Raw genomic sequence first — 22534 nt, forward strand, 5'->3', positions numbered from 1 at the left:
TATACCAAAATATATGCATGGGTCTCGGAGCTAAGCCCAGCGGACCAATTCCTCTCGAGGATACCGAGATGGGCTTCATATCAGCGTAGAAAGGAATAAGTTCATCTAAGGTCCCTTAATTTTACACCGAATCCGATTTTCGTCCTTAAACCCCAAAACCATATACAAACGGTCCCTGAATTGTTAAAACTGGGGCAAACGAGGTCCCTCAGTGGTTTGGAAGGCGGTTTTGGCTGATGTGGCGCCTACGTGGATGGTTTGACTAGGTCTCCGTCTCACGTGGCATTGACATGGCGCTGACGCGACGTAGACGTGGCAATTATATCTCAGAAAAATAATAAAATCCGTGGGCCCACATGTCATCCTCACACCCGCTTTCTTCCCTCTCCCTTTTCTTCATCTTCTTCCCGTAGGCGAGCGAGGCTGCGAGGCGGCGACCTCGGCAACCTCACCGCGGCCGCCGCCGCCGCCTCTGCTGCCAGGCTCCTCCCTCACCGGACCACCGCCTCCATCCTCCTCCCCCTGCGCCGCCTCTACGCCGACGCAGCAGCCAGCACGAAGCGGTAGAGCTCATTGCGGCGGCGCTCCGCACGGAATTCCGGCCGCCGCTCGTGGCTTGTGGCGAAGAGGCGGAGCACAGCGTCGGGAGGGGAGAGTGCGGCGTAGGCGGCGAGAAGGCGGGTCGCCGCAAAGGCGTCGTCGGCGAGGCGGCCGGAGACGAGCATGGCGGCGTGGACGACGGCGAGCTCACGCGGGGTTGTGCAACGGTCAGCCAAGAGGGACAGGTTCGGCCGGCGCCGGACGCCGCTGCGGGGGAGGTGGGCGTTGATGACTCCGCTCGCCCGCCGTCGCGCCCCTCTGCTCCGTGTCCCGGAGCCGCCGCCGTCCCTGCGCCTCACTCCCTCCCGGGCACGCGCGTATAGGAAAGGGGAAGAGGAACGAAGGAGCTAAAGCCGTGGCGAGCCACGAGCTCGTGTTGTCCCGTCGCTTCACCAAAGCCGGCGTTGTCGCTTCCCCATCACCGACGGCCTCCCGGAGCCGAGAGCAGAGGGCGACGCCGAGGTGGAGGACAACGCCGGAAGGGACACCAGAACCCGATTGTTTTGCACCACGACCAAAATCATGCAGCAACCAATCAAGAGAAACAAATTAATCAGGATATGGTGAACATTTGAAAAAAATAAAATAAAATTCATGTCGCGGGTGCACTGCACCAGAGCGTACACCATCGTGCGCGGTAGCGTTCAGCAGCGCCGCGACGTGCTCCCGAAACCTGCCGGCGACGGAGGCGTCCACCACGTTGGTGTTGTTCAGCGGCCACTCCGGCTTGTTGCCGTACCCGGAGACGAAGTCCACGTCGGAGAACAGGAGCTGGAAGCGGTCGTAGTAGAGCGTGACGTTCTTGCGGAGCTCGCAGAGCGGCCTGTTCATCCTGTTCATGGCGGCGTCGAACGTGTCCTTGATGTAGCCGACGCAGAGGAAGAAAAGAGAGGGGAGAGGAAGAAGGGAGAAGTGAGGATGACATGTGGGGCCTACGTGGCCCCCACCATTTTGTAGTTATTTTTTTTGTGTAGCTGACATGTGGGCCCACTGTTTTTTAATTTTTCCAAGATATAATTGCTACGTCAGCACCACGTGGGATGAAGACCTAGTCAAACCAGCTACATAGGCGCCACGTCAGCCAAAACCGCCTTCTAAACCGCCGAGGGATCTTGTTTGCACCGGTTTTGACAGTTCAGGGACATGTTGTATCTGGTTTTGGGGTTCAAGGATGAAAATCGGATTCGGTGTAAAATTAAGGGACCTTAGATGAACTTATTCCGCGTAGAAAACATGAGGTCCAGTAGACCGGGCCCCGCGTGCACCGAATCGCTGGTGTCGTAGACCGTACGCTGGTCGCACGACGGCTTCCGTCTCGGCGCGGCGGGCCCGCGATGCGCAGGTGTGCGTGTCAACACCATCGGTGAACTACTGGACCAGCACCATCCGGTACGAGGCCTCGTCGCGTCGGTCGACGACGCGGCATCGGCATTCGGCACACCACACCTCCTCCACTTCTCTCGTCTTCCTTCCTTCCTCCCCCACCACGCCACCGATCTGACGAGGAGGAGGAGGAGGAGGACGGGAGGCTTCCTCGCCACGCCGCCCTCGCCGCCGGCCACCTCCGCCTCGCCGGAGGAGCGGATCGCCGACGCCGCCGCCGCCGCCGCCGCCATGGCTTCTACTTCCGCCGCCTCCTCCTCCTCCTCCAAGTACGCGAAGCACCGGCGGATCGGGGAGGAAGAGGAGGAGGAGGAGGAGGAAGCGGGGGAGGCCGAAGAGGAGGTACGTTCGTGTATGCTGGGTGCGATTACTGCCTGGCACGGGCAGCGAGCTCGCCGTGATCGGGTAGTGCGGGTGCGGTTGTGGGGGTTGCTCTGGTCTGACATGAATTTTTCTAGTTTGTTCGGGACTTCGTGGAATTCTTTGATTGCTTAAGGTTGTAACAATGGGGTAACTCTCATTGGCCTGTTGGGTTACGGATTTGTTGTTATGGACTGAAGTCGATTTCTGAACTACCGGAATGCAATTTTACTCGAGTGGCAGTTAGGACGTTTCCTGCTGAAAATTGCTTGGAGAGTCAGAAAAGCTAAGTGGATTGTACTGGTCATAAACCTGAATTTGTAATGCTAAATTACATCACAATATGTCTTTGCGTAGATGACAACTAGTACTCGGTAACTGTAGGTGGTAACCTTAGCCTCATCATTTTGTCGAGATAAACAGTGTACAATTGGTGGGCAGTGTTTAGTTTCTTCAGTGTAAGATTTATAGTTGTTGTAAATCAACATTCTGTTTCCGTCTAACCTATAGAAGTGGGCATTTGCCTGTTGATTTACCATGTAACTGCATTTTTTCAGCTAGAGCGGTTTGACGATTTCACTATTGCTTCATCATGGGAGAGGTACTGCATTGATACATTCCAAATTTGTTTATGTTATTTAGGCTATTTAAAACTTGATTCAAAGGGCCGGTTATGTATAACTGCACTTAAAGAGTTTTTTTGGGGGCATCTAGGTTTATATCTGAGATAGAGGCAATTTGCCGTCAATGGCTTGCTGATGGCCCAAATATCTTGACGGTATTTCTCTCTCTCTCTCCTCCCTCTCGATTTCATCCTCTGTATGATTGTTTTTTAATTGGATATGTTCCTGTAGCAAAAAGGTGCAGAGAGTGTGCCTTCCTTCGATAACTTGTATGTGGTCAAACGTGAATTGAAGCATGGGAAAAGAGTTTATTGTATGGAATATCATTTCATGAAATCTGCAAAAGGTGGGAGAAAATAAGTTGATAAAGTCTTCAACAAAATTATATATGGTGTTATTCTTTCCTAACATTTTCTCGTTTAACAACTTCCTCACAGTCATAAATACCTTCCTGTAGGGAAACATTCATACTGGGACGATGATACACATAGTATGCAGCTCTCTTTTGGAGTATATGAGTTTCTGGTATATTTTCTGCTATGTGGTATTGACAAGTTATCCCTGCTTCATTACTGTAATTGTAACACAAGAAAGTTAACCTGATGTGGCCTTGTTGCTTGCACGCAAGTATACTCCTCAGATGCCATGTGGCGCCTTTTTGGGTATATTGATACACTATATTGCATTATACTTTTTATTTAGCTAATGCATTGAGCTTTAGATAGAAACCATTGGAACTAGTACATAGATAGGCGGGGACTTTTTAAAAATCTGCACCAACCTCTAAGGCTCTAATGCGTCATGGAGCCCAGTAAACATGCCTAAGCTAATAAACACAAATGAAGTCATTATGCTTTTATTTGATCGCAGATTATTGCTCCCTTGAGTGCCAGTGGTGTGGTGCTTGATGATCCTGAATCAACTAAGCTTTTGAGTTCAGTAGCAATTGCTCTGTCTAATTGTGGAAGGTAAGTTTTGACTAACATATAAATTTATAACAGTGAGCAGTTTGTTGAACTAGACATATTACAGATTGTGCATATTGTTCAGCAAGTTAGATAGTATAAGTTCATCAACGATCACAGTATTTCTGTTCGCGTCTTCACGAAGCAATTGATTAGATATCATTTTGTGTTGTCAATGCTAGTCCTCTCTGGTACACCCATATTCAATCTGAAATGTCCCTTTCAAATCTCTTTGCACTTCATAACTCATTCTGGCATAAATGTTTGTTCTGAATCTGGGACTGGGAGATTCAGTCCTGCACAATATGGTTGCACTAAGCATATTATTATATGATATTGGTGTATTTAGTCTTCTTCAAGGAATAAGAAAATTCTGTCTATACGAGGGAATATTAATTCACACGCGTTGCATTTTTACATCTCATCAAGGCACGCTGCATGAATCTTAGTTAACAGTTAACAGGCCATTTCTTTATTTTCTAGTGAAACTATACCATTGTTTAATTTTACTGACATGAATTTTAATCTTAGCAATTGGCCAGCCTTTGTACCAGTGCATGACCCTTCACGTAAAGCATATATAGGAATCCAAAATTTGGGAACTGTATTTACTCGAAGATTTGAAGCTGATCGTATTGGTAGCCAGGTTCCGATACGACTCATGCATCTGGAGGGGTTACACGAGCTGTTTCTATCAAAATTTGTGAGTATTTTCTTATAACTTTTGGTGCTGTTTCTTCTCCCATAGAACTTTTTAAGACAGCAGATAAAATCTGTGTACAATGAATGGTTAATTACCTATGTTTCAATATATTCTGCTTATAGCTTTTATAATCTAGTTTGAAAATGTAAGATGTGCATGGAATTTAGTTACCTATTCTCCCATTAACCCTCATTTACCATCCCCTCTTATCCCCTACATTAGCACTGGGACATGAGTCATTTCCTTTACCACTTTCTTGTTCTATAACCTCCTTAATCCGCAGGCATAGTTAAAATACTCCTTGTTAATCAAATGGAAGGAATATCGTGGAAACAAACTTTATTTACATTTGCTACCACATTATCTTTTGAACCTCACAATTGAGATACATAGTGTTTGAACTTCAAACTGGATCATGCACTAGATCTTTTGAAATCTGAAAGGTTTGCCTCATTTTTAATCAGCAGAAGTATTCAACCTTTTCAAAGAAAAAATATCTGCATATGATGGACATACAAAAAAAGTAGAGAGGGGGGGGGGGGGGGGGCAGCTACCCGCCATTCAACAATCAGTCCATTACATTTGAACTATAGGAATGTACCATCTGTTTTTATTCAGCAATTCTGTTGTTCTGACTCTTCAGAGCCGCACTACTGATTTGGATTATTTTGCTACTTTGTTACATATGTGACCTGTATTTTTCTGTTTGGAGGTCCTATCCTCTACAGATTTTCCTGCAAGGGTAAAGGTAATCTTCTCCATGAAGCTTACCTACAGGACTCCTGAATATGATTACTATAACGAGGAAACTTTGGTGTCCGAAGCTAACGAGTCAATAGCAGAAAGCGAAGCTGCAAACCACCCAAAAAAACAATGGGATGATGATTGCTCTTGGGCAGAGTGGTATTCTGCTGAGGATCCAGTCAAAGGTAACTGCAACCTTATTCCATATTTCTAGTAGCAACTTTTCTACTCGCTTATTTTTTGAATAACGGGTTTTGACAAAAAAAAAGGATTAAAATGGTCTTCAACAATATTTCTAGCACAAAGAATGAGGTAATGAAGTTGTGGGGAAATGTAGAGTTAACAGGGGAAATTTTTTGAAAACAGGCATTGTGAATTGTGATGCCAAGTGTTTGTGTGATATGATATTGTTCAAAAGCAACAACTGTTAAAAATTGGAAGGAGTAATAATTACTCCCAAAAATAAGACAAATGAAAAAATAGCAACTTAGACATAGATTTGATCTAATTGGATCAATCGTCAAGAGCAACCAAGAACCAATAGTTTCAAAATTGCGAACAATGCCACTTAATGGTATCGAAAATTGATCTAGCAGCTTATATTATAATTCTTGTATTACCATTAAAGGATAGTTTCTATTATATGTGCCTCTCTTTTATCTGTCATCAGTTTCTCTGTATGGTTCTAAACTTCTTATGCATATTATTGTCATTGATACTGGGACTTTACTTTGTTTTTTTACATTGTAAGTGCGAAGGGATCATGTTGTCATCTCAACGTAGAAACCTCATTTTCCATGTCAGAGGAAATATGGAGGCTGAATAATTCTTCTTCACATTTTCCTTTATGCTAGTGGTATCCTAACAAGGGTTGATATGATATGAGAGGCTTGGTTTGCCATGAAGGCAAGGACTATTACAGTATATTAACTCCATTTTTTAAGCAGTAGTTGTCATGTTTGGAAGCGTGTTTTACCTCATGTATTTAGTATTTATAATATGTGTGACTCATATTTTTCCAGCTGAGATTTTTTTAATTAACATATGTTAAAAAACAATAGACTTAGTGGCTAAATTGTTTTAGGTTTTGAGTTGACTGCCATTTGGGGAGAGAGAGTGTTTGAAGAGACCCTTGAGATGGCTGAGGTGGAAAATGCTTCGTCATTTGATGCTGATCGTTGGCTTCTTCACCCAATTGTATCTCCATACATGTAAATTCCTTGTGACATTATTACCTTCACACTTTTTACATCAATTGTACGTAAACCTACTGTATGTATTCTCTCTTTTTTTTTTTTACCTTCACTGGATGTATTCTTTTTTTATCTATGTCTGTACTTTGCACCAGGGTTGATGATTCTATTGGAAAGTTTGTGGGGTTTGCATCGCAGCTGCAACTTCTGGTAAAAGCATTTGAATCATCAGCAGAGGCACAGTTTTTGGAAGATTTTGTTGCAGGTTAAGAGCTTCGTGCATGCCTGAAATCCTTCAAAGCACTATTTATTCAGCTTTTTTTTTTCTGATTTTTATCTGTCATGTTAGACAGCAGATACTTCAGGCCAGGAAAATTCAAAATCTACCGTCACTGTACCTCCACCATCTGTTGTTGATCGTGTTATGAAAGATCTTTTCAATGATGGTATTTATCCATTCACCTATCTCATTAACAAATTCAGTTAATGAATCATCATACAGTGACCATAATTGACAAGTTTCTTGTGAAACCTAATGTATTATCCATAATGCTGCACTGGAGCACTTAAGTAATTAGGCTAGCTCATCTTTTTACATCTTATTTCAGAAGTTCTCAAATGTCATCAGTTACATTTGCATAGATGTACTGTACTGAAGGAACAGGGTCATATTCCTTGTTTAGTAAGTGGATAGATCAGTTGGTCTGAGCCTGACAATGGTCTTCTAGCTTCCATGGAATATCCATCACTGCCTGAACTCACTCTTGGGATGGTCAGGGTTCAACAGGGGCAGGGGTATGCTTGTGCAGTGTTGTACCCCGTGTCTAGTTCTATGTTTTGTTTGTAGTCTTGCATGCTTGAACCAGACTGTCACCCAGTTATACTGCTATGGCTTCAATTATTATTTCCTAGTTTCTCTACACCAGTGGTATCTTTTTCGGGTTGTAGATAAAGTGAAAAACGACCTTACCGAGAAACAGATACATAATATTTGCTTATAACATTAACGCCATTGTGAATTTTCATTTCATTTCAGTGCCTTCTTTCTTTACAATTCATTTTGATAAAGTTGACAAACTCTTATGTTTTCTGTTTGACAGAGGTTGGGAACTCGAATTATGTGGAAGCAGAAAATAAGTATGGCCGCGCTATGAAAGGAGCACCTTCAGATTCACTCTTTGCCCAATTCTGTTTGCATGCTCTGTGGTTCGGCAACTGCCATATACGAGGTATGTGTTTTCCCCTTTGCTTTCTTATAATGCCTCTGTTTTAATTTGAAGAGCATTAATAATAATAGGACTTATTTTTTATTTCAGCAATAGCAGTCCTGTGGATTGACTTTGTTCGTGAAATTCGTTGGTGCTGGGAGGAATCAGAGCGATTGCCGAGGATGAAGAGCACTTCTAGTATCGACCTCTGTACTTGTCTGATACACCAAAAGTTGCATATGGTACTTGTACTGTTCTTCTTGTAGTCCTTTCCATTTGAGAGGTTAACATCCTGTGAGCAAATGCTACTTTCTTATGTTGTCCATTGATATCAAGTGAAAATCATGGTTGGCGTTTATGGTATATACATGCATTACTTATTTCTTTGGTACTCTGCTTAGCAAGGTAGATAATAGACCTGTTGTTGACTTCTATTTGGGAGACATATTCGGCCTATTGGTTTGCTTGTCTCCATATGCTGTTGTGTGGTAATTCTAACTATTTCTTAGTCCCCCATCGCCTATCCTACTTATGGCAATGATCATTAAGTAATTCTCATAGGTCTCTCCCAAAAGCTCAGTTGGGCAAATCTAGCCGTTGTATGAACATGGTTGTATTCATAGTGTATTGCCTAAGAAAGCCATGCTCTTATGAAGTTTATTGTAAGTTTCAAGTGTCAATGGTTGCCCCTTGCATCTTTTAACTTGTTCCCTGCTACACTTGTGCTGTGTTTTCTGGGTAGGAGTACCTGTTTCCTGACAGATCAGCATCATACTTAATTTTGTGTTTTTTTTCTCCTTGTAAGCTTGCAATATGCATTGAGAGAAAGAAATCATTGAGTCGCGAGAAGGGTACTGATCATGCACATGAAGATGGTATTTCAAATAGCGTGGTAATATATCATCAATTTAGTATGTACATTCAAATTCAAAATCTAAATGATTTGATGCTATTTTTTTAATTAAGAACAGGCACAAAATAAGACTCGTAAAGGATCAGCAGGTGTCGTCCCCTCAATGATGCTTCTGAATACATTTCAAGAAATGCATGCACCATATACTCAGGTTCTTTTTGGTCTATTTCTACTTCAGATTTAATATGGAGTGCACACACACCCCGCTTATTTTCACATCAGTTTCTTAGGATGCACTTTTGATGACTGAAGATATGCATGAAGAAAGGCTCCATGCTGCTGAAGCTTTTGGCAATGCTGTTGTAAGCTCTTGAACTTGCAGTTAAAATGCGTTAATGGTCAACATGTTTTTGCTTTGTAGATTTCTAATGAATCTAACTATTTTAATTTTTAAGCTTATGTGAATGGCATAAAGTGAAGGTGATATGCACATATATATACGTTTTATTACATTATATCTGTAGATTTTTCATCTTTGTTGTTCTAGTCTGAGGTGAACTATATCATACTTATCAGTTAGCCTAATTAAATTATGTCATTCCTCTGTTGCTGCAGGGATTATCTGGTCAATTGGAACGAGATGTATTATCTTCTGGTCAGTTTTTAGTGAGCTTGCCATATACTTATAAATTCTATACTGAAGAATTTTGTTTTATTGTCTGTGTTCTTTGATCAATCGTCATAACTTTGGTCAATGCCATCCTACTTTTCCGTTTTAGTCCTTTTGTACAATTTCGTGTGTTGCTAATTAAGAAACTCTCCATGTTTAGATATGTCTGCTTTTAAAGCTGCAAATCCAGATGCTGTTTTTGAAGATTTTATTCGGTGGCACTCTCCTGGTGACTGGGTGAGTGAGGATGGAGCAGAGGGTTCTTCAGGTTGGCCACCCAAAGGAAGGCTTTCTCAGCGTATGTCTGAACATGGGAATATGTGGCGTAAAATCTGGAATGACGCTCCTGCTTTACCTGTCTCTGAACAGAAATTTCTGCTTGATCCTATTCGAGAGGGAGAAAAGGTAGTTTAATCTTTTCAACCCGTGCACAAGTTATTTTTCTTCTTCATGTAAGACACTGTGGTACCTACATAGGAATGAGCAGGGGGTGTTTATCAGTAACTGGTTGTTCAGTTATAGTTTGTCTACAAATTACTAAGGGCGTGTTCAATAGCTCAACTTGCAGGAGATTTTCAGCCCCACATGAAACAAGAAAGCTCATTAGCACATGATTAATTAAGTATTAACAATTACAAACATTAAAAACGGATTTATTTGATTTTTTAAAGAAACTTTTATATATAATTTTTTTTCCTTCAAAAAACACATCGTTTAACATTTTGAATAGCATGCTAACGGAAAACAAGGAAGTTGTAGTTTGGAGTTGAAAAAGAACAGACCCTAATACTGTGTATATTGAAGGCTACAAGACTATGAAATCTATACTCCCTCAGTTTCAATTTACTTGTCATTCTAGCATCCAATTTTTTTTTTTTCAAAATACCTGTCCTCACATTCCAGAGACTTTTTAGAGATGTCTTTCCCCTCCTTTCCTTCATCAATCCAGCCATACTAGTACTAGTACTCCTCACAACAAAAAAATAATGCTTGCTTTGGGAAAGGGGATGATTAGGATGTAATTAATGAGGGTAACAATGTAAATTGAAACGGAGGGAGTAGTAATTTGGCACATTTGTAGGTGGCAGATGTAATTTTGAACCGTATATGTTGTTGGAAGACTTGAAAAAAAAATGAAACCATGACTGCCATATATGAAAATAATATTTTAATGATTTCCCCGCTGAACTTTTACATGTCTGTGGTATGCAGGTAATTCATTACCTTGAAACTTTAAGACCACAGCAGCTCCTTGAGCAAATGGTCTGCACTGCGTTCAAATCGTCAGCAGACATACTGAACAGAACCACATATGGTGGCTTTAAATTAATGAAGACTAAAATGGATCAGCTATATGCTACGTTGGCTTCAACATTGAAGTCTCTCCAAGGTGCATATTTACAATACATCTGTGCATAAACTGTAGTCTGTATAGTTACATCGTGTCCAAGATGGGTACATTAATTTTCCATAGTATTGCTTTGTTCTGATGTGTTGGTTTTATATTCATCTTCTCTGCTTTATCTGGACAACTATATGATCAATTATTTTGACAGGTAAATCTGACATCAGTGATTTGTCTGATGACTTGAAGCGGCTTTGTCAAGTTTTCGAGCACATTGAGAAGTTACTTATTCTTGCTGCTTCAGTCCACCGAAAACTTATTGATGCTCCACGTCTGTCTCAAGCAATTTTTGCTGACTACTTCAATTACTATCTACCAAAAATGGGCACTAGCTTGGAAAGTGTTTGCTATGAGAAGGTCAGTGCTATTCTTTACTGTTGTTTGTTACTTTACCCCTGTACGCATTTACAAAAATGAAGTCAATGGAACTAAATCGATTCAGATCACAAACTAATATATTCATTTGCTTGTGTGTGCCCCCTTCCCTTGGCCCTGTTTTGGTGGGAAGCATGGTATTTTTAAGTGATGTTTCAGTAGTCACCACTCACCACTATGCACTTCAAAAATTTCCTTCATGTATGCTGTCTACTATCGTAGCCTTTTCCCTTCAGATCAGTGATAGCCATTATGAAGGTCTTGTACAACCAAATCTAAATTTTTATTTTGTTTAATAGTGATTTGCTGCTATCTGCAGTTTTTTTTTTTTTTGCCATTGTTCAACCGGTTTCTGTGGCCTGGAGGCATTTTGTTAAGATTCTTATTTTGAGTTACACTGAAGTTACTTATTTAAGCTGTATGAAATTAGTTTATTAGGGTTTCTGCAATACCTGGCCAAGTTTTTCATGTCATTTTAATAAGGTTGCCGCCTACCTTCCTGATCTCTTTTTAATCTTCGATGTAGGAATTCACTGCTAAGGAAAAGGTGGGGATGCATGAGAGAGATGCTATATCAAATCTGTTTCCTCCTCCAACTGCTAACCAATCATGGAGGAAAGTTTTGAGCATGGGAAATCTTTTAAACGGTCATGAACCCATACAAAGAGAAATTGTATTCTCTGTCATTGAAAGAATTAGCAATGGCCACTATTCGAGCCCAACCCCATTAAGTACAGATGAACAGATTGAGACACATCGGATGTATATATCTGGGACGTCCAATGATCTTTGGGTTGCATTATCTGTGACATCCTGGGATTGAACCAGTCAGATGGTTTACCTATGGGTTGATAGGAGTATCCAGCTGAGCCGGAAGAGTGGATCATGTGATAGCAATGATGGTTAGTGTTGTGTCTTGTTGACTGGTTAAGCAGTTGGCACAATGTTATCAGCAAAGGGAAGTATCAGTTCGTCATCCACGAAAAGTGACAACGGGGAACTTTTTTTGACAGCGGGGAACTTCATGAAAGCAGGCAGAAATTTAATCTCGCAGCAATCAGAGTTCAGAAAACAGAACCATTTTGATGGGAGTACACCGAGTAAACTATTTGATCCGTTTTTCTGTGGGGGTATGTGGGATACACAGCTGCACTTTAGATGAAGGGACTTTTTATATACGAGCTATGGATGCAATTTTCAAGGTTGAGAATGTGCTAAATGCCAGCAAGAACCGTTTGTGTGAGGTTCTGTTTGCATGTTAGGTCTGTTCACTCAAGCTTTATGTGCCATTGTTTCATAGTTTCTAGAAGTGAAAGAAATTGAATTGTAATGTACACGGGGAGGTGCACGAAAAGAAATTAGTGCAAGGTCTTGCTTGCATGTGTGGTTTGTTCACTAAGCTTTTTTGTGTCATTGTTTCTTGTAGTTTGAAGGGAAACGATTGGAATTCGCTCGAGGTTACGCCATATTCTTTGGCAAACCTGAGGTTAGCCAAGGGTGCCAAACAAATAAAATTGAACTTTATTCACAAACTGAAGAGTTTTATAGAACTTGCGGTGCATTTTTCCTCAGGTATGCTAAAGCATTTCTAGTGCTAGTGCTGAGGCATGGAATGGTGAGCGGGACAAATTAATCAGCACAAATGCACAATATATAAACTTAATCTCTTTGTTATTACCATTTTTTTTTGAACGGCACTTCATTATTACTGGATGAACTATGTCCTATAGCCTAGACAGAAACATGGGACTGCCTATGTTGATATCTTCCCCCCATCATTCAATCATCATCATCTGGAACCACCTTCTTGATCTTGGCGTGGCCATCTTCATCAGGCTTAAGCCTGATATCACCGGAGTCGTAATAGCTGACTCTATTGCCTGCCTCCGCTACCTCAAGCACAGTCGGAGTCGGAGGACGGGCCAGCCCCTCGCACACCTTGGGAGGATGGCCCTTGTAGGCCTTGCAGATGTAAGCCTCGAAGTTCTCGTAATCCTGAAACAAAAAAAAAACGCTTCAGTTAATCACCGTAATTAGCAGAATCAGCACGTGTCAGTGTTGATCGCTGAACTTGTGCAGACGAATCTGGTAATTCATCTCAACACTGCGAATTCTGAAAGTTCACTGATAGAGAGCAGCAAGGGCACGCGCCTCGTAGAGCGGCTGACCGTCGACGACCACCCAGGGAACGTACTTGTGGGGAGGCTGCAAAGCGTCAGTCTGTCTTCCATACTTGAGCGAGAGCTGGATCAACGGAGTAAATCAAGATGCAGACAATGCCGGTCAGGTCAGGCATTAAGATTAGAGCAATGGATGGAATCAGCAACAGGAGGAGACATGATCAATTCATTCAATTGATCATAGGATTATTTGCAATTTGCTCCCCAAGAAATGGGATTACTGGAACGGACCTGGTGGCCGCGTTCGCCCTTGTAGCAGTCGGTGACAGGCTTGGGATCGAGGTTGAGCTTCCCGAAGCAGGATTCCCACTCCCGTTGCTTGTGGTTCACCACCAGGTCCTCCACGCAGTAGATGAAGCGGAAATGCACTCTCTGCAGCCAAAACACGGAGCTGTGTAATTAAAGATCGATCCGGAGCAGAAAAAAATTACAAGCTTTTCTGTGCAGAGAAGTTGCAAAGCTAGCTTTTGTCATGTGAGCATTTTTTTTACCAAATCCGGCCATGCATCGATGGCGCAAGCCTCCACGGTGTTCAGGAAGCACTCCTCGCTTCCATGCTGCAACAAACCCAAACACCTCAACAGCGTCAGAAATATTCAGTATCAGTATCAGTATCAGTTCATCACCACCACTACCAAAAAATCATCGCACACAGAATTGGAATTGGCAGGTGCTAAGCTCAAGAACCGAACGCCCAGGATTCAAGCGAAACTTGTGAATGTGAGCAGGGGAATCGAAAGGAGACGGCGATAAAGAGGAGCGGATCGGGGGGACCTCGACCTGGCAGGAGATTTTGCCGTCCTTGACACGGGCGTTGCCGTAGGGGACGAGGGAGAGGTCGACGGCGTCGAGGAGGCCATCCCTGAAGACCTTGGCGAGGCTGCCCACCACGAACATCGCCGAGTAGGGGCACAGCGACTCGTAGTAGAGCGCCACGTCCACCTTCCCGCCCTTCTTCCCCTCGACAGCGCCGGCGGCGAGCAGGAGGATCGCCGCGAGGAGGAGGGCAGGGCGGAATCGGCGGATGGCCGCCATGGGTGGGGATTGCTCCGGCGATCACCGGCGGCCGTGGTGGTGGTGGTCAGGAGAGGGGAGGTGTGGGTGCATTTTATCGACGATGATTAGTGGCGTAAAGTCAAGGGTAAAAGTCAAAAGCGGTTTGGCCACGTGTGCAACGAGGTGCGAGCGTGTGTGAGTAAAGTGGAACAAGACATGGGATGACTGGGGTCCAGGTTGGATTAGTTGGGCCCACGTGCAGCGACCACCATGTGACCGCAGGCGCAGGGTACGGTGCTGTTTGTGAGATGGGGATCGGGGTGGCAGACAAAAATATACTATTTGCATTTAGTAACCATCTATATGTACTCCCTCCTAAAAAAAAAAGAAAAAAAAAAGACAAACTATGGGTTTCCGTGCCAACGTTTGACTATCCGTCTTATATGAAATTTTTTTATAATTAGTATTTTCATTGTTGTTAGATGATAAAACATGATTAATATTTTATGCGTGACTTATCTTTTTAATTTTTTTCATTTTTTTTCAAATAAAACGAACGGGTACACGGAAACTATGGTTTGTCTTTTTTTTTTTGGGACGGATGGAGTACTTAATTGCATATGTATGATGTATATATATATATATATATATATATATATATATATATATATATATATATATATATATATATATATATATATATATATATATATATATATATATATAGAGAGAGAGAGAGAGAGAGAGAGACATAAATAGACACACACACAATAGTAATTACACTACTCTAAGAAGATTTACACATTATTTGGGGGATAACAAGTAGATATAGCCATTCAATTACTACTAGTCGACTATTTAGTTCTGAAACAAATCGACTATTCAACACATGATGGTAGATATGTGGACTGAAAAACATGAACACTAGTAATTCATAACACGTGGCCGTTAAAGCTAGCTACCGAAAGGTTTAGCTCAGCTAAGCCAAGTTCAAAATGAGCCGATCCAATCTACAAGCAGCATATGCGCATGAGATAAAATTGTTTCAATAGCGCACAATTAAACTTCTGTGACGTGTGCTATTGAATTAGCAAATCTTTCCATAAAACAGAAACCTAAAAAGAAAAAACTTCACTAGTAATAGCATAGTGCGAGAGTGGAGACTCTGTGAAGTCCGTCCATTTTGTTACTGTATCATCAAATCCACTCCCGCTTAGAATGATCAGTAAACCCGACTAATTCTTACTTATTTAACCTCGGTGCAAGCAATAAAGCTACAGAATTCAATCCGGTGTTTCGACGATAATTTTTCAGATGTTATTGCGCGATAAACGTTTGAGAGAAGGGAAACACAACACAAGAAAGGGAACAGAAGAGAGAGAGAGAGAGAGGAAATAGTGACAAACAGGACAGCAACCGCGACTGATTTTGAGCTCCACCCACCATGGGCGCTGTCATGCCACGTTGCCACGACTGCTACCGTGCACCGGTGCAAGAATTTCTTGGGCAAGAGCCAAATCGATTGACTGTTGAATCGACCGGCTTAAATAATTTAGCATGAACCGATCGAACGATTCGTCTACAATTTCGTGGAAGAAAAAAAACCAGCCAAGGGGAAGCGCGCGAAGCTTAGCGATCAAACCTGGCAAGAGATGGTGTTGTTGGCTCCGACGACGTGGGCGTTGCCGTAGGGGACGAGGCGGAGGTCGACGGCGTCGACGATCCCGTCCTCGAAGATCCCGGCGAGGTGGTTGACGATGAACCGCGAGCAGTACGGGCACAGCGTCTCGTAGTAGAGCGCGAGTGGCACCTTCTCCCCCGCCGCCGCCGCCGCCGCGCACCCCGGCAGTAGCGCGCCGGCCACGACGGCCGCGGCCGACACGAGCGCGACGAGCAGGAGGCGGCCGCGTGGACCGGCGGCCATGGCGAGATCTAGCTCCGCGGAAGCAGGCTCGCGCTCGTGCTCGCGCGTCTCGTCTTCCTCAAGCTAAGCTCTCGGCTTGATCGGCAACAAGTGGGGGGAGCCATCCGTGGACTTGTAGATAATAATTAAACAAGTGAGCAACGGAGAGGACGCTGTGGTGCAGTGGCGCTGTGTGGCGTTGGCCGCTGCACGTGGAGGCCGCGGGACGGCGGCGATGTCTCGGCGCAGCGGTTGGGCTTGGGCCGCGAGCGTGTTCGGCGTCGTCCGTGGGCTGGGCGTGGCGTGGCCTGGTGTTTGGGAGATACAAGTTTGGGCGGGAGACGCAAACCAAATAATGAGATCACTCACTCAACAGGATTGTAACTGACACTATCAAGATCAGATATTCAGATGTTACAAAAACAGAGGAAACTTGAAGAGGATCACAAGATTGATCCATTTATTTCACTGATATACTCTTACTTACATAGATAGTTACATTAACTAGTACCAAAAATTGGTTTGACTGATTGAGCCATACAGACATACGGAAGCTTGGTGTTTATATACAGGGGAAGATCTACAGAGAGTTGCAGAGGTGAGGCAAATAAGCTAATGGATCTTCGGATGCACAGTTAATTTACAGAGGTAAATTATTCTAGGCCTAAAGCCTCCCAAGGGACGACATGAGTGAGCTCTTCTCGGCCATAGAGGATGCGTGGCTTGCTCGGCTCCGCAGACTCAGGATCGGATGCATCTTTTTCTGCCTCTGCTTCAGAATCTCTGGGTCCTCGATGACATGGATCTTGCGCCGCTTCTTCGCCTCCTCTGCTTCTTGGTAGCCTTCACGGAGCTTCCGCTTTGCAGCGGCGATCTTCTCGTCTTCGTTGCGGAGCTCGATGCCCTCGCGGCGGCCGGCGCTGGCAACGACGGCCGGCGACTTCTTCGGCGGAAGCGCTGGTTCCTTTGGCTTTGCAGCTGCGCCCATGTCGGCCATCTTGCGCCTCTTCTTCGCCTCCTCTGCTTCTCGGTAGCCTTCATGGAGCTTCCGCTTTGCAGCGGCGATCTTCTCTTCGTCGTCGTTGCGGAGCTCGATGCCCTCGCGGCGGCCGGCGCTGGCAACGACGGCCGGCAACTTCTTCGGTGGAAGCGCTGGCTCCTTTGGCTTTGCAGCTGCGCCCATGTCGGCCATCTTGCGCCGCTTCTTCGCCTCCTCTGCTTCTCGGTAGCCTTCATGGAGCTTCCACTTTGCAGCGGCGATCTTCTCGTCGTCGTTGCGGAGCTCGATGCTCTCGCGGCGGCCGGCGCAGGCAACGACGGCCGGCGACTTCTTCGGCGGAAGCGCTGGATCCTTTGGCTTCGCTGCTGCGCCCATGTCGGCGCTCTTGTGCCGCTTCTGCGCCTCCTCTGCCTCTTGGTAGACATCAAGCCGCTTTGCAGCAACCGTCAGCTTCTCGCCGTCAATGTGGTAGGGCTTGATACCATCGCGGCGGCCGCCGGCGCGGCCAGTGACAGCCGGCAGCTTCTTCGGCGGATTCGCCTTTGTCGCTGAGCCCATGTCGGGCGCCTTCACTCGAGCGCCAGCAACAACTGGAGGAGCACTCGTCTTGGTCAGCGATGGCTGTGATGTCTTCGCCAGATCGACGCGGCTGCTGCAATCGGCGGTAGCCTTCTTCTTGAACGGCGGCACCGGTGATGCGTGCTTCACCTTCATGTCGAGATCAGGGGAGGCACGCACACGCTGATCGGCCTCGATCACGATCCGCTTGGGCAGCGACGTCGGTGTTGCGTGCTTCACCTTCGTGTCGAGATCAGATGAGGCACGCACACGCCGATCGGCCTCGATCCGCTCCGGTGTCTGGGACAGCTTCTCCATCGCGATCCCGATCCTGACAAGCTCGCGCCTGACGGCCACCCTCCACCCGCGGACGATGTCGGTGGCGAGGCCGCGGATCCGCTCCGACTCGTGCCTCCTCAACGCCCCGACGATCCCGGCGAGGTCGGTGGTGGCCAGCGTCCTCGCCGTCACGGGCACCAGCCGCAGCGTCAGGAGGGACTCCGCCATCACGTCGTCGAGCACCAAGCAGAGCCCCTCCGCCTCCGCCTCCCCCTCGGCGCCGCGCAGCATCTCCACGATGCGTCCCCTCGCGCGGCGGAACTCGTCGCGGGAGAGGCCCCCCGGGTCGGCGGCCTCGATGGCGCCGTCGACGGAGGCGAACGCGGCGAGGAAGGGCTTCCACCGCCGCAGCGGATTCCGCGCGGCGGCCATGGCGGCGGCGCGCGGGTGGGGGGCGCGAGAACACAAACCCTAGGGCTGGTGGTGGCGGCGGAGCAGAGCAGAGCGGAGGCGGAGCACGAGATCGCCCCAAACCCTAGGGCTGGTGGTGGCGGCGGAGAGGAGGCGGAGGCGGAGGACGAGAGCGCCCCAAACCCTACGGCTGGTGGTGGCGGCGGCGGCGGAGGGGATCACGAGAGCGCGAAAACCCTAGGGCTGGAGAGGTGGACGGGAGGGAGGAGACAGGGGATGAAAAAGCCGTGGCGGCGGATGGATCGCGTCCAATTCGTCCCCTCGCTCGATTTATAGAGCGCCGAGGCGGGAGTCCTAGTGCGCGCGATGCGGGGTTCGAGTCCGAAACGGATTCGTGGCGGTTGGGACAGAGTTACTGTTTGGTGTGCACTGTGCAGATTGCCTCCTTGAGAAATTTGATTAATGGAAATGGAATGTACTCGCTGGAGAGGTTGTTCCCTCGTTTACTTTTTTTTCAAATTCAATATAAACAATTATAAAAATATTCTGGAAAAATGACAATGTAGAGTAGATTGAAATCTATTGGTCCAAAAAAAAAGTTCAAATTCAATCGACACAATAAGAAATAACAAAGATAAATTCGGATGTGAACAATACACTGCTATTCATACGCTGAGTTTACCATTTTTATATCTCAATGGGTAAGTTAAGTTTGGACCTAAAATATTGTGAAGCCTTAAATATGTGGTATGTTTGTTGTTAAATTTTTCCATAATTTTTCATAACCGTTTGGATGGTTTTTGAACATACGATGGGACATTCCCTCGAGGGAGCAAAATAGTTTCACTTCATTATGGAAATGGATTCTAATATCTCAAGGTGATGTTCTCTCATTTACTTTTTTCAAATTCAACAAAAATCATTAGAAAAATCTTGTGAGTTTACCATTTTTATATCTCAATGTGTGAGTTAAGTTTGGACCTAAAATCTTGTGAAGCTATACAAATATGTTGTATGTGTGTTGTAAAATTTTTTCAGAATTTTTTATAACCGTTTGGGTGGTTTACAAACATACGATGGGACATTTCCTCGAGGGAGCAAAATAGTTTCCCTTAATTATGGAAATGGATTCTAATGTCTTGAGGCGATATTCCCCCGTTTACTTTTTTAAAATTCAATATAAATCATTACAAAAATTTATAGAAAAAACTAACAATGTAGAGTAGATTGAAATCTATTGGTTCACAAAAAATTAAGGTCAAATTCAATCCACACATTGAGAAACAACAAAGAAATTTTCGGGTGTGAACAGTACACTACCATGCATGCTATTGCTCGATTGCTTGATTTGATTTCAATGTTACGACTTTCAAACGATGAATTGATTACTTTATGAAATGACATTGAACGCGTAATTAATTAGCTCAGGAAGTGTCCAAGAGTAGAGCAGAGTAACTGTCTAACTGGCAAGCCCGTAGTTAAATCGAAATGGGGATCGGATATAATCGTAGTCTCGTAGACACCAGAACGGATCGATGAGTTAATACGCACGAGTTAAGTATAATTAGCAACCCCAGCCGAGCTCCGACGAGGAGGAGCCGCCACCGCCGCCGTAGTATGCCGGGTCGGCGAGCATCTCGGCGATGAGCTGGTCCACCCCCATCTCCTTGTCGCAGTCGAGGATCGCGTCAATGAACGCCGACGCAGCCCCGGCGCCGTCGTCCGTGCCGGCGCCGACGCCAGCTGATGCACCGTCGACGTCACCGAACGCGCGGCCTCCGCCCACGACGGCAGTCGCCGCCGGTGCTGACCCCTCCTGATACTGGCCGAGAGCAGCCTGCGGCGCCGGCGCGTCGGCGCCGTGCCCCGCGGCGTCGTCGGCGAGGAAGTCGCTCCAGTTGAGCTGCAGATGCTGCGAGTCGGGCGACGCGGGCGCGTCGGCGTCGACGTGCGTGACGACCTGCTGCTGCTGATGCTGATGCTGCAGGGCGGCGAAGTACGGCGCGTCGTGGAACACCGGGAGGCAGGGCGGCGGCGCGGCGCCGGCGGCGGGAGGGGGGCGGATGGCGAGCGTGCCGATGCTCTGCATGAGGTCGGCGATGGGGCGGTGGGTGATGGGGTCGATGCCACGCTGCCGCAGCTTCTTGCTCAGCTTGGTGTTCCAGTAGTTCTTCACGTCGTTGTCCGTCCTCCCCGGCAGCTGGTTCGCGATCAGCGACCACCTGCCAATCACGCGCATTTGATTGATGCACGCGCACAACTTTGGTTATACTCCCTCGGATGTTTTTGACTTAGATAAAAGTTAAACTGTTTCAAGTTTGATTAATTTGATAGAAAAAATAATAATATTTTTGACTTAAGATAAATTTATTATAAAAATATATTTTATTATTAATTTAATAAAACTAATTTGGTAATGTAAATATTACTATATTTGTCTATAAACTTAGTCAAATTTAAAACAGTTTAACTTTGATCAAAGTTAAAATATCTTATAATCTGAAACGGATGGAGTAGAAATTACATGCATGCTCAATGATCTCAGTCCAAATTATGTGTTGATGTGTCAAACTAGCTCCCATTTCTGATTGAGGGTAGAGATGATCTCGCAGCATTTGTTTAGAGTGTAAAATAACTAGTGCTAGTATTAACTAAGTTAATTAGTAGTACAGTACTAATTAACTGTGAATAGTGGCGTTACATGCATTGTGTGTGTATCAGTTTGTTACCGCTCAGGGATCTTGATTATTTTGTCATGCCATTTTCGTTCACATCTAGGTTGATTCCATAAAATTTTTAGAACATTAAATGTAAATGCTAATTGCATCAGCATCACACTGCCAAAGTACATTAGAGCAGCCAATTATGTGCACTAGCTATTTATCTCATGTTAGGATTCACGGGAATTACTCCCTCCGTTTTATTATATGTGCAGCCATAAGTTTACGTGCCCAACGTTTAATTATCCGTCTTATTTAAAAAGTTTATGAAATTTTTTTAAAAGTTAAGACACGCATAAAGTACTGTTCATATTTTATCATCTAATAACAATAAAAAATACTAATCATTAAAATATTTTAAATAAGATTGATAGATAAAGTTGGACACTGAAACCTATAATTACGCTTATTATAGGATCAAGGTAGTTCGCAACATGCTTAGCATTACACGCAGAAATCAGATACAAATCACGAACACCGATTCGCCAAATCTGAGTCGATGACAAACTAGCACGTGGATTATCAATTCGAAAACAGCAACGACAGATCAATCAAGCAGGAGGGTCCAACGGATGGAGTGTATTACACCACTCAACACACATGCAAAAGCATGGTGACGTCTGAAATGACGAGATAACGGGACAAGCTGAGCGTAACACGATGATATACCTGCTGCCCAGCATGGCGTGGAGGGTGACGATGAGCTCTTCCTCCTCCTGCGTGAAGTTCTCGTGCTTCAGGTTGGGCCTCAGGTAGTTGGTGTACCTCAGCCTGCAGCTCTTCCCGCACCTCTTCAAACCTGCACCCACATCACCCCCCATGCAATTTTTACAGAACAAAACAAAAGGAAAAAAAAAAAAGAGATAAACAATGACACCATATTTTGATCTGATCTGATGTGATCAAATGCGTCTCTAATTGCAATCTCGATCCCATCGGCAGCAGCAGCAACGGCGATCGATATCGTTGATTTTCACGACCTGCTCGCTGAGGAACGGAGGTCCAGTTGCCGGTGCCGTGGGTGGAGGTGTACGCCAGCAGCTTGGCGTCCTCCTCCGCCGTCCACGGCCCCTTCTTCACGTTCGCCTTGTCGCAGCACGGCGGCCGCCCCATCTCCCCCTCTCAGCTCCTACCACGGTGAGCTCAACAACAACAACACCAACTCTGACGAGATCACTGCAAAAGGCCGGAGCAAGCAACGGCACATATAGACAGGATCTCACTGACGAGGAAGGCATGGTAAAAACATGGCAGGAGGCAGGCAAAGCGAAGCCATGCGACGGAGGCGTGAGCCCGGTAACAATAATCACGCACAAATGGTTCTTTTTTTTTAGATCAGCAGCGACGCATGCAGGGGGCAGGATTAGTTTATGGGCGCTGGTTAAGTTTATAATGACCAGCGCCT

At 45.2% G+C, this 22534-nt stretch overlaps 4 protein-coding genes across 8 annotated transcripts; 1 reads left to right on the forward strand and 3 right to left on the reverse strand.

The window, feature by feature from the left end:
- The first annotated feature begins 1958 nt into the window (after positions 1-1958).
- LOC127768848 (uncharacterized) lies at positions 1959-12477 on the forward strand. 4 transcript variants are annotated; one of them, XM_052294502.1, is made up of 21 exons: positions 1959-2325; positions 2901-2944; positions 3058-3121; positions 3198-3312; positions 3424-3491; positions 3837-3934; positions 4463-4634; positions 5347-5563; positions 6463-6589; positions 6727-6836; positions 6928-7017; positions 7672-7800; positions 7888-8021; positions 8585-8671; positions 8751-8843; positions 8923-8994; positions 9248-9287; positions 9463-9707; positions 10515-10692; positions 10859-11064; positions 11609-12477. In XM_052294502.1, exons 1-21 carry the CDS (start codon positions 2215-2217, stop codon positions 11903-11905), a joined length of 2697 nt encoding a protein of 898 aa, XP_052150462.1. In that variant the 5' UTR covers positions 1959-2214; the 3' UTR covers positions 11906-12477. The 4 variants fall into 4 exon arrangements, with proteins under 4 accessions (XP_052150462.1, XP_052150461.1, XP_052150464.1 ...); XM_052294501.1 differs by having other exon boundaries at positions 1988-2325; positions 6925-7017; XM_052294504.1 differs by lacking the exons at positions 1959-2325; positions 2901-2944; positions 3058-3121; positions 3198-3312 and adding an exon at positions 3595-3628 and having other exon boundaries at positions 3491-3510; positions 6925-7017.
- Positions 12478-12711: 234 nt separating this feature from the next.
- On the reverse strand, positions 12712-16274 carry LOC127768853 (gamma-interferon-responsive lysosomal thiol protein-like). Of its 2 annotated transcripts, none has more exons than XM_052294508.1 (5): positions 15901-16274; positions 13754-13819; positions 13494-13634; positions 13234-13326; positions 12712-13077 (listed from the first exon to the last, which is right to left on the reverse strand). In XM_052294508.1, exons 1-5 carry the CDS (start codon positions 16180-16182, stop codon positions 12862-12864), a joined length of 798 nt encoding a protein of 265 aa, XP_052150468.1. In that variant the 5' UTR covers positions 16183-16274; the 3' UTR covers positions 12712-12861. The 2 variants fall into 2 exon arrangements, with proteins under 2 accessions (XP_052150468.1, XP_052150469.1); XM_052294509.1 differs by lacking the exon at positions 15901-16274 and adding an exon at positions 14043-14454.
- Positions 16275-16644: 370 nt separating this feature from the next.
- On the reverse strand, positions 16645-18690 carry LOC127768851 (uncharacterized). Its single transcript, XM_052294505.1, has one exon. The coding sequence runs from the start codon at positions 18428-18430 to the stop codon at positions 16826-16828; it is 1605 nt and encodes a 534-aa protein (XP_052150465.1). The 5' UTR covers positions 18431-18690; the 3' UTR covers positions 16645-16825.
- A 1199-nt stretch (positions 18691-19889) lies between these two features.
- On the reverse strand, positions 19890-22280 carry LOC127768852 (transcription factor MYB35-like). The gene is made up of 3 exons (XM_052294507.1): positions 22110-22280; positions 21799-21928; positions 19890-20631 (listed from the first exon to the last, which is right to left on the reverse strand). The coding sequence occupies exons 1-3, from the start codon at positions 22240-22242 to the stop codon at positions 19974-19976; spliced, it is 921 nt and encodes a 306-aa protein (XP_052150467.1). The 5' UTR covers positions 22243-22280; the 3' UTR covers positions 19890-19973.
- Between the last annotated feature and the right edge of the window lie 254 nt (positions 22281-22534).

This window comes from Oryza glaberrima, chromosome 3 (genome assembly GCF_000147395.1).
Source record: "Oryza glaberrima chromosome 3, OglaRS2, whole genome shotgun sequence".
NCBI lineage: Eukaryota > Viridiplantae > Streptophyta > Magnoliopsida > Poales > Poaceae > Oryza > Oryza glaberrima.

Coding starts and splice junctions, on each gene's coding strand:
- LOC127768852 (XM_052294507.1), bottom strand. CDS start 22,242: ATGGGGCGGCCGCCGTGCTGCGACAAGGCGAACGTGAAGAAGGGGCCG. Junction 21,929..22,109: donor CTCCGTTCCTCAGCGAGCAG/GTCGTGAAAATC, acceptor ATGTGGGTGCAG/GTTTGAAGAGGTGCGGGAAG. Junction 20,632..21,798: donor CACGCCATGCTGGGCAGCAG/GTATATCATCGT, acceptor CGTGATTGGCAG/GTGGTCGCTGATCGCGAACC.
- LOC127768851 (XM_052294505.1), bottom strand. CDS start 18,430: ATGGCCGCCGCGCGGAATCCGCTGCGGCGGTGGAAGCCCTTCCTCGCC.
- LOC127768848 (XM_052294501.1), top strand. CDS start 2,215: ATGGCTTCTACTTCCGCCGCCTCCTCCTCCTCCTCCAAGTACGCGAAG. Junction 2,326..2,900: donor CGGGGGAGGCCGAAGAGGAG/GTACGTTCGTGT, acceptor GCATTTTTTCAG/CTAGAGCGGTTTGACGATTT. Junction 6,837..6,924: donor TTTGGAAGATTTTGTTGCAG/GTTAAGAGCTTC, acceptor CATGTTAGACAG/CAGATACTTCAGGCCAGGAA.
- LOC127768853 (XM_052294508.1), bottom strand. CDS start 16,182: ATGGCCGCCGGTCCACGCGGCCGCCTCCTGCTCGTCGCGCTCGTGTCG. Junction 13,635..13,753: donor TCGATGCATGGCCGGATTTG/GTAAAAAAAATG, acceptor TTTTGGCTGCAG/AGAGTGCATTTCCGCTTCAT. Junction 13,327..13,493: donor AGGGCGAACGCGGCCACCAG/GTCCGTTCCAGT, acceptor CCGTTGATCCAG/CTCTCGCTCAAGTATGGAAG.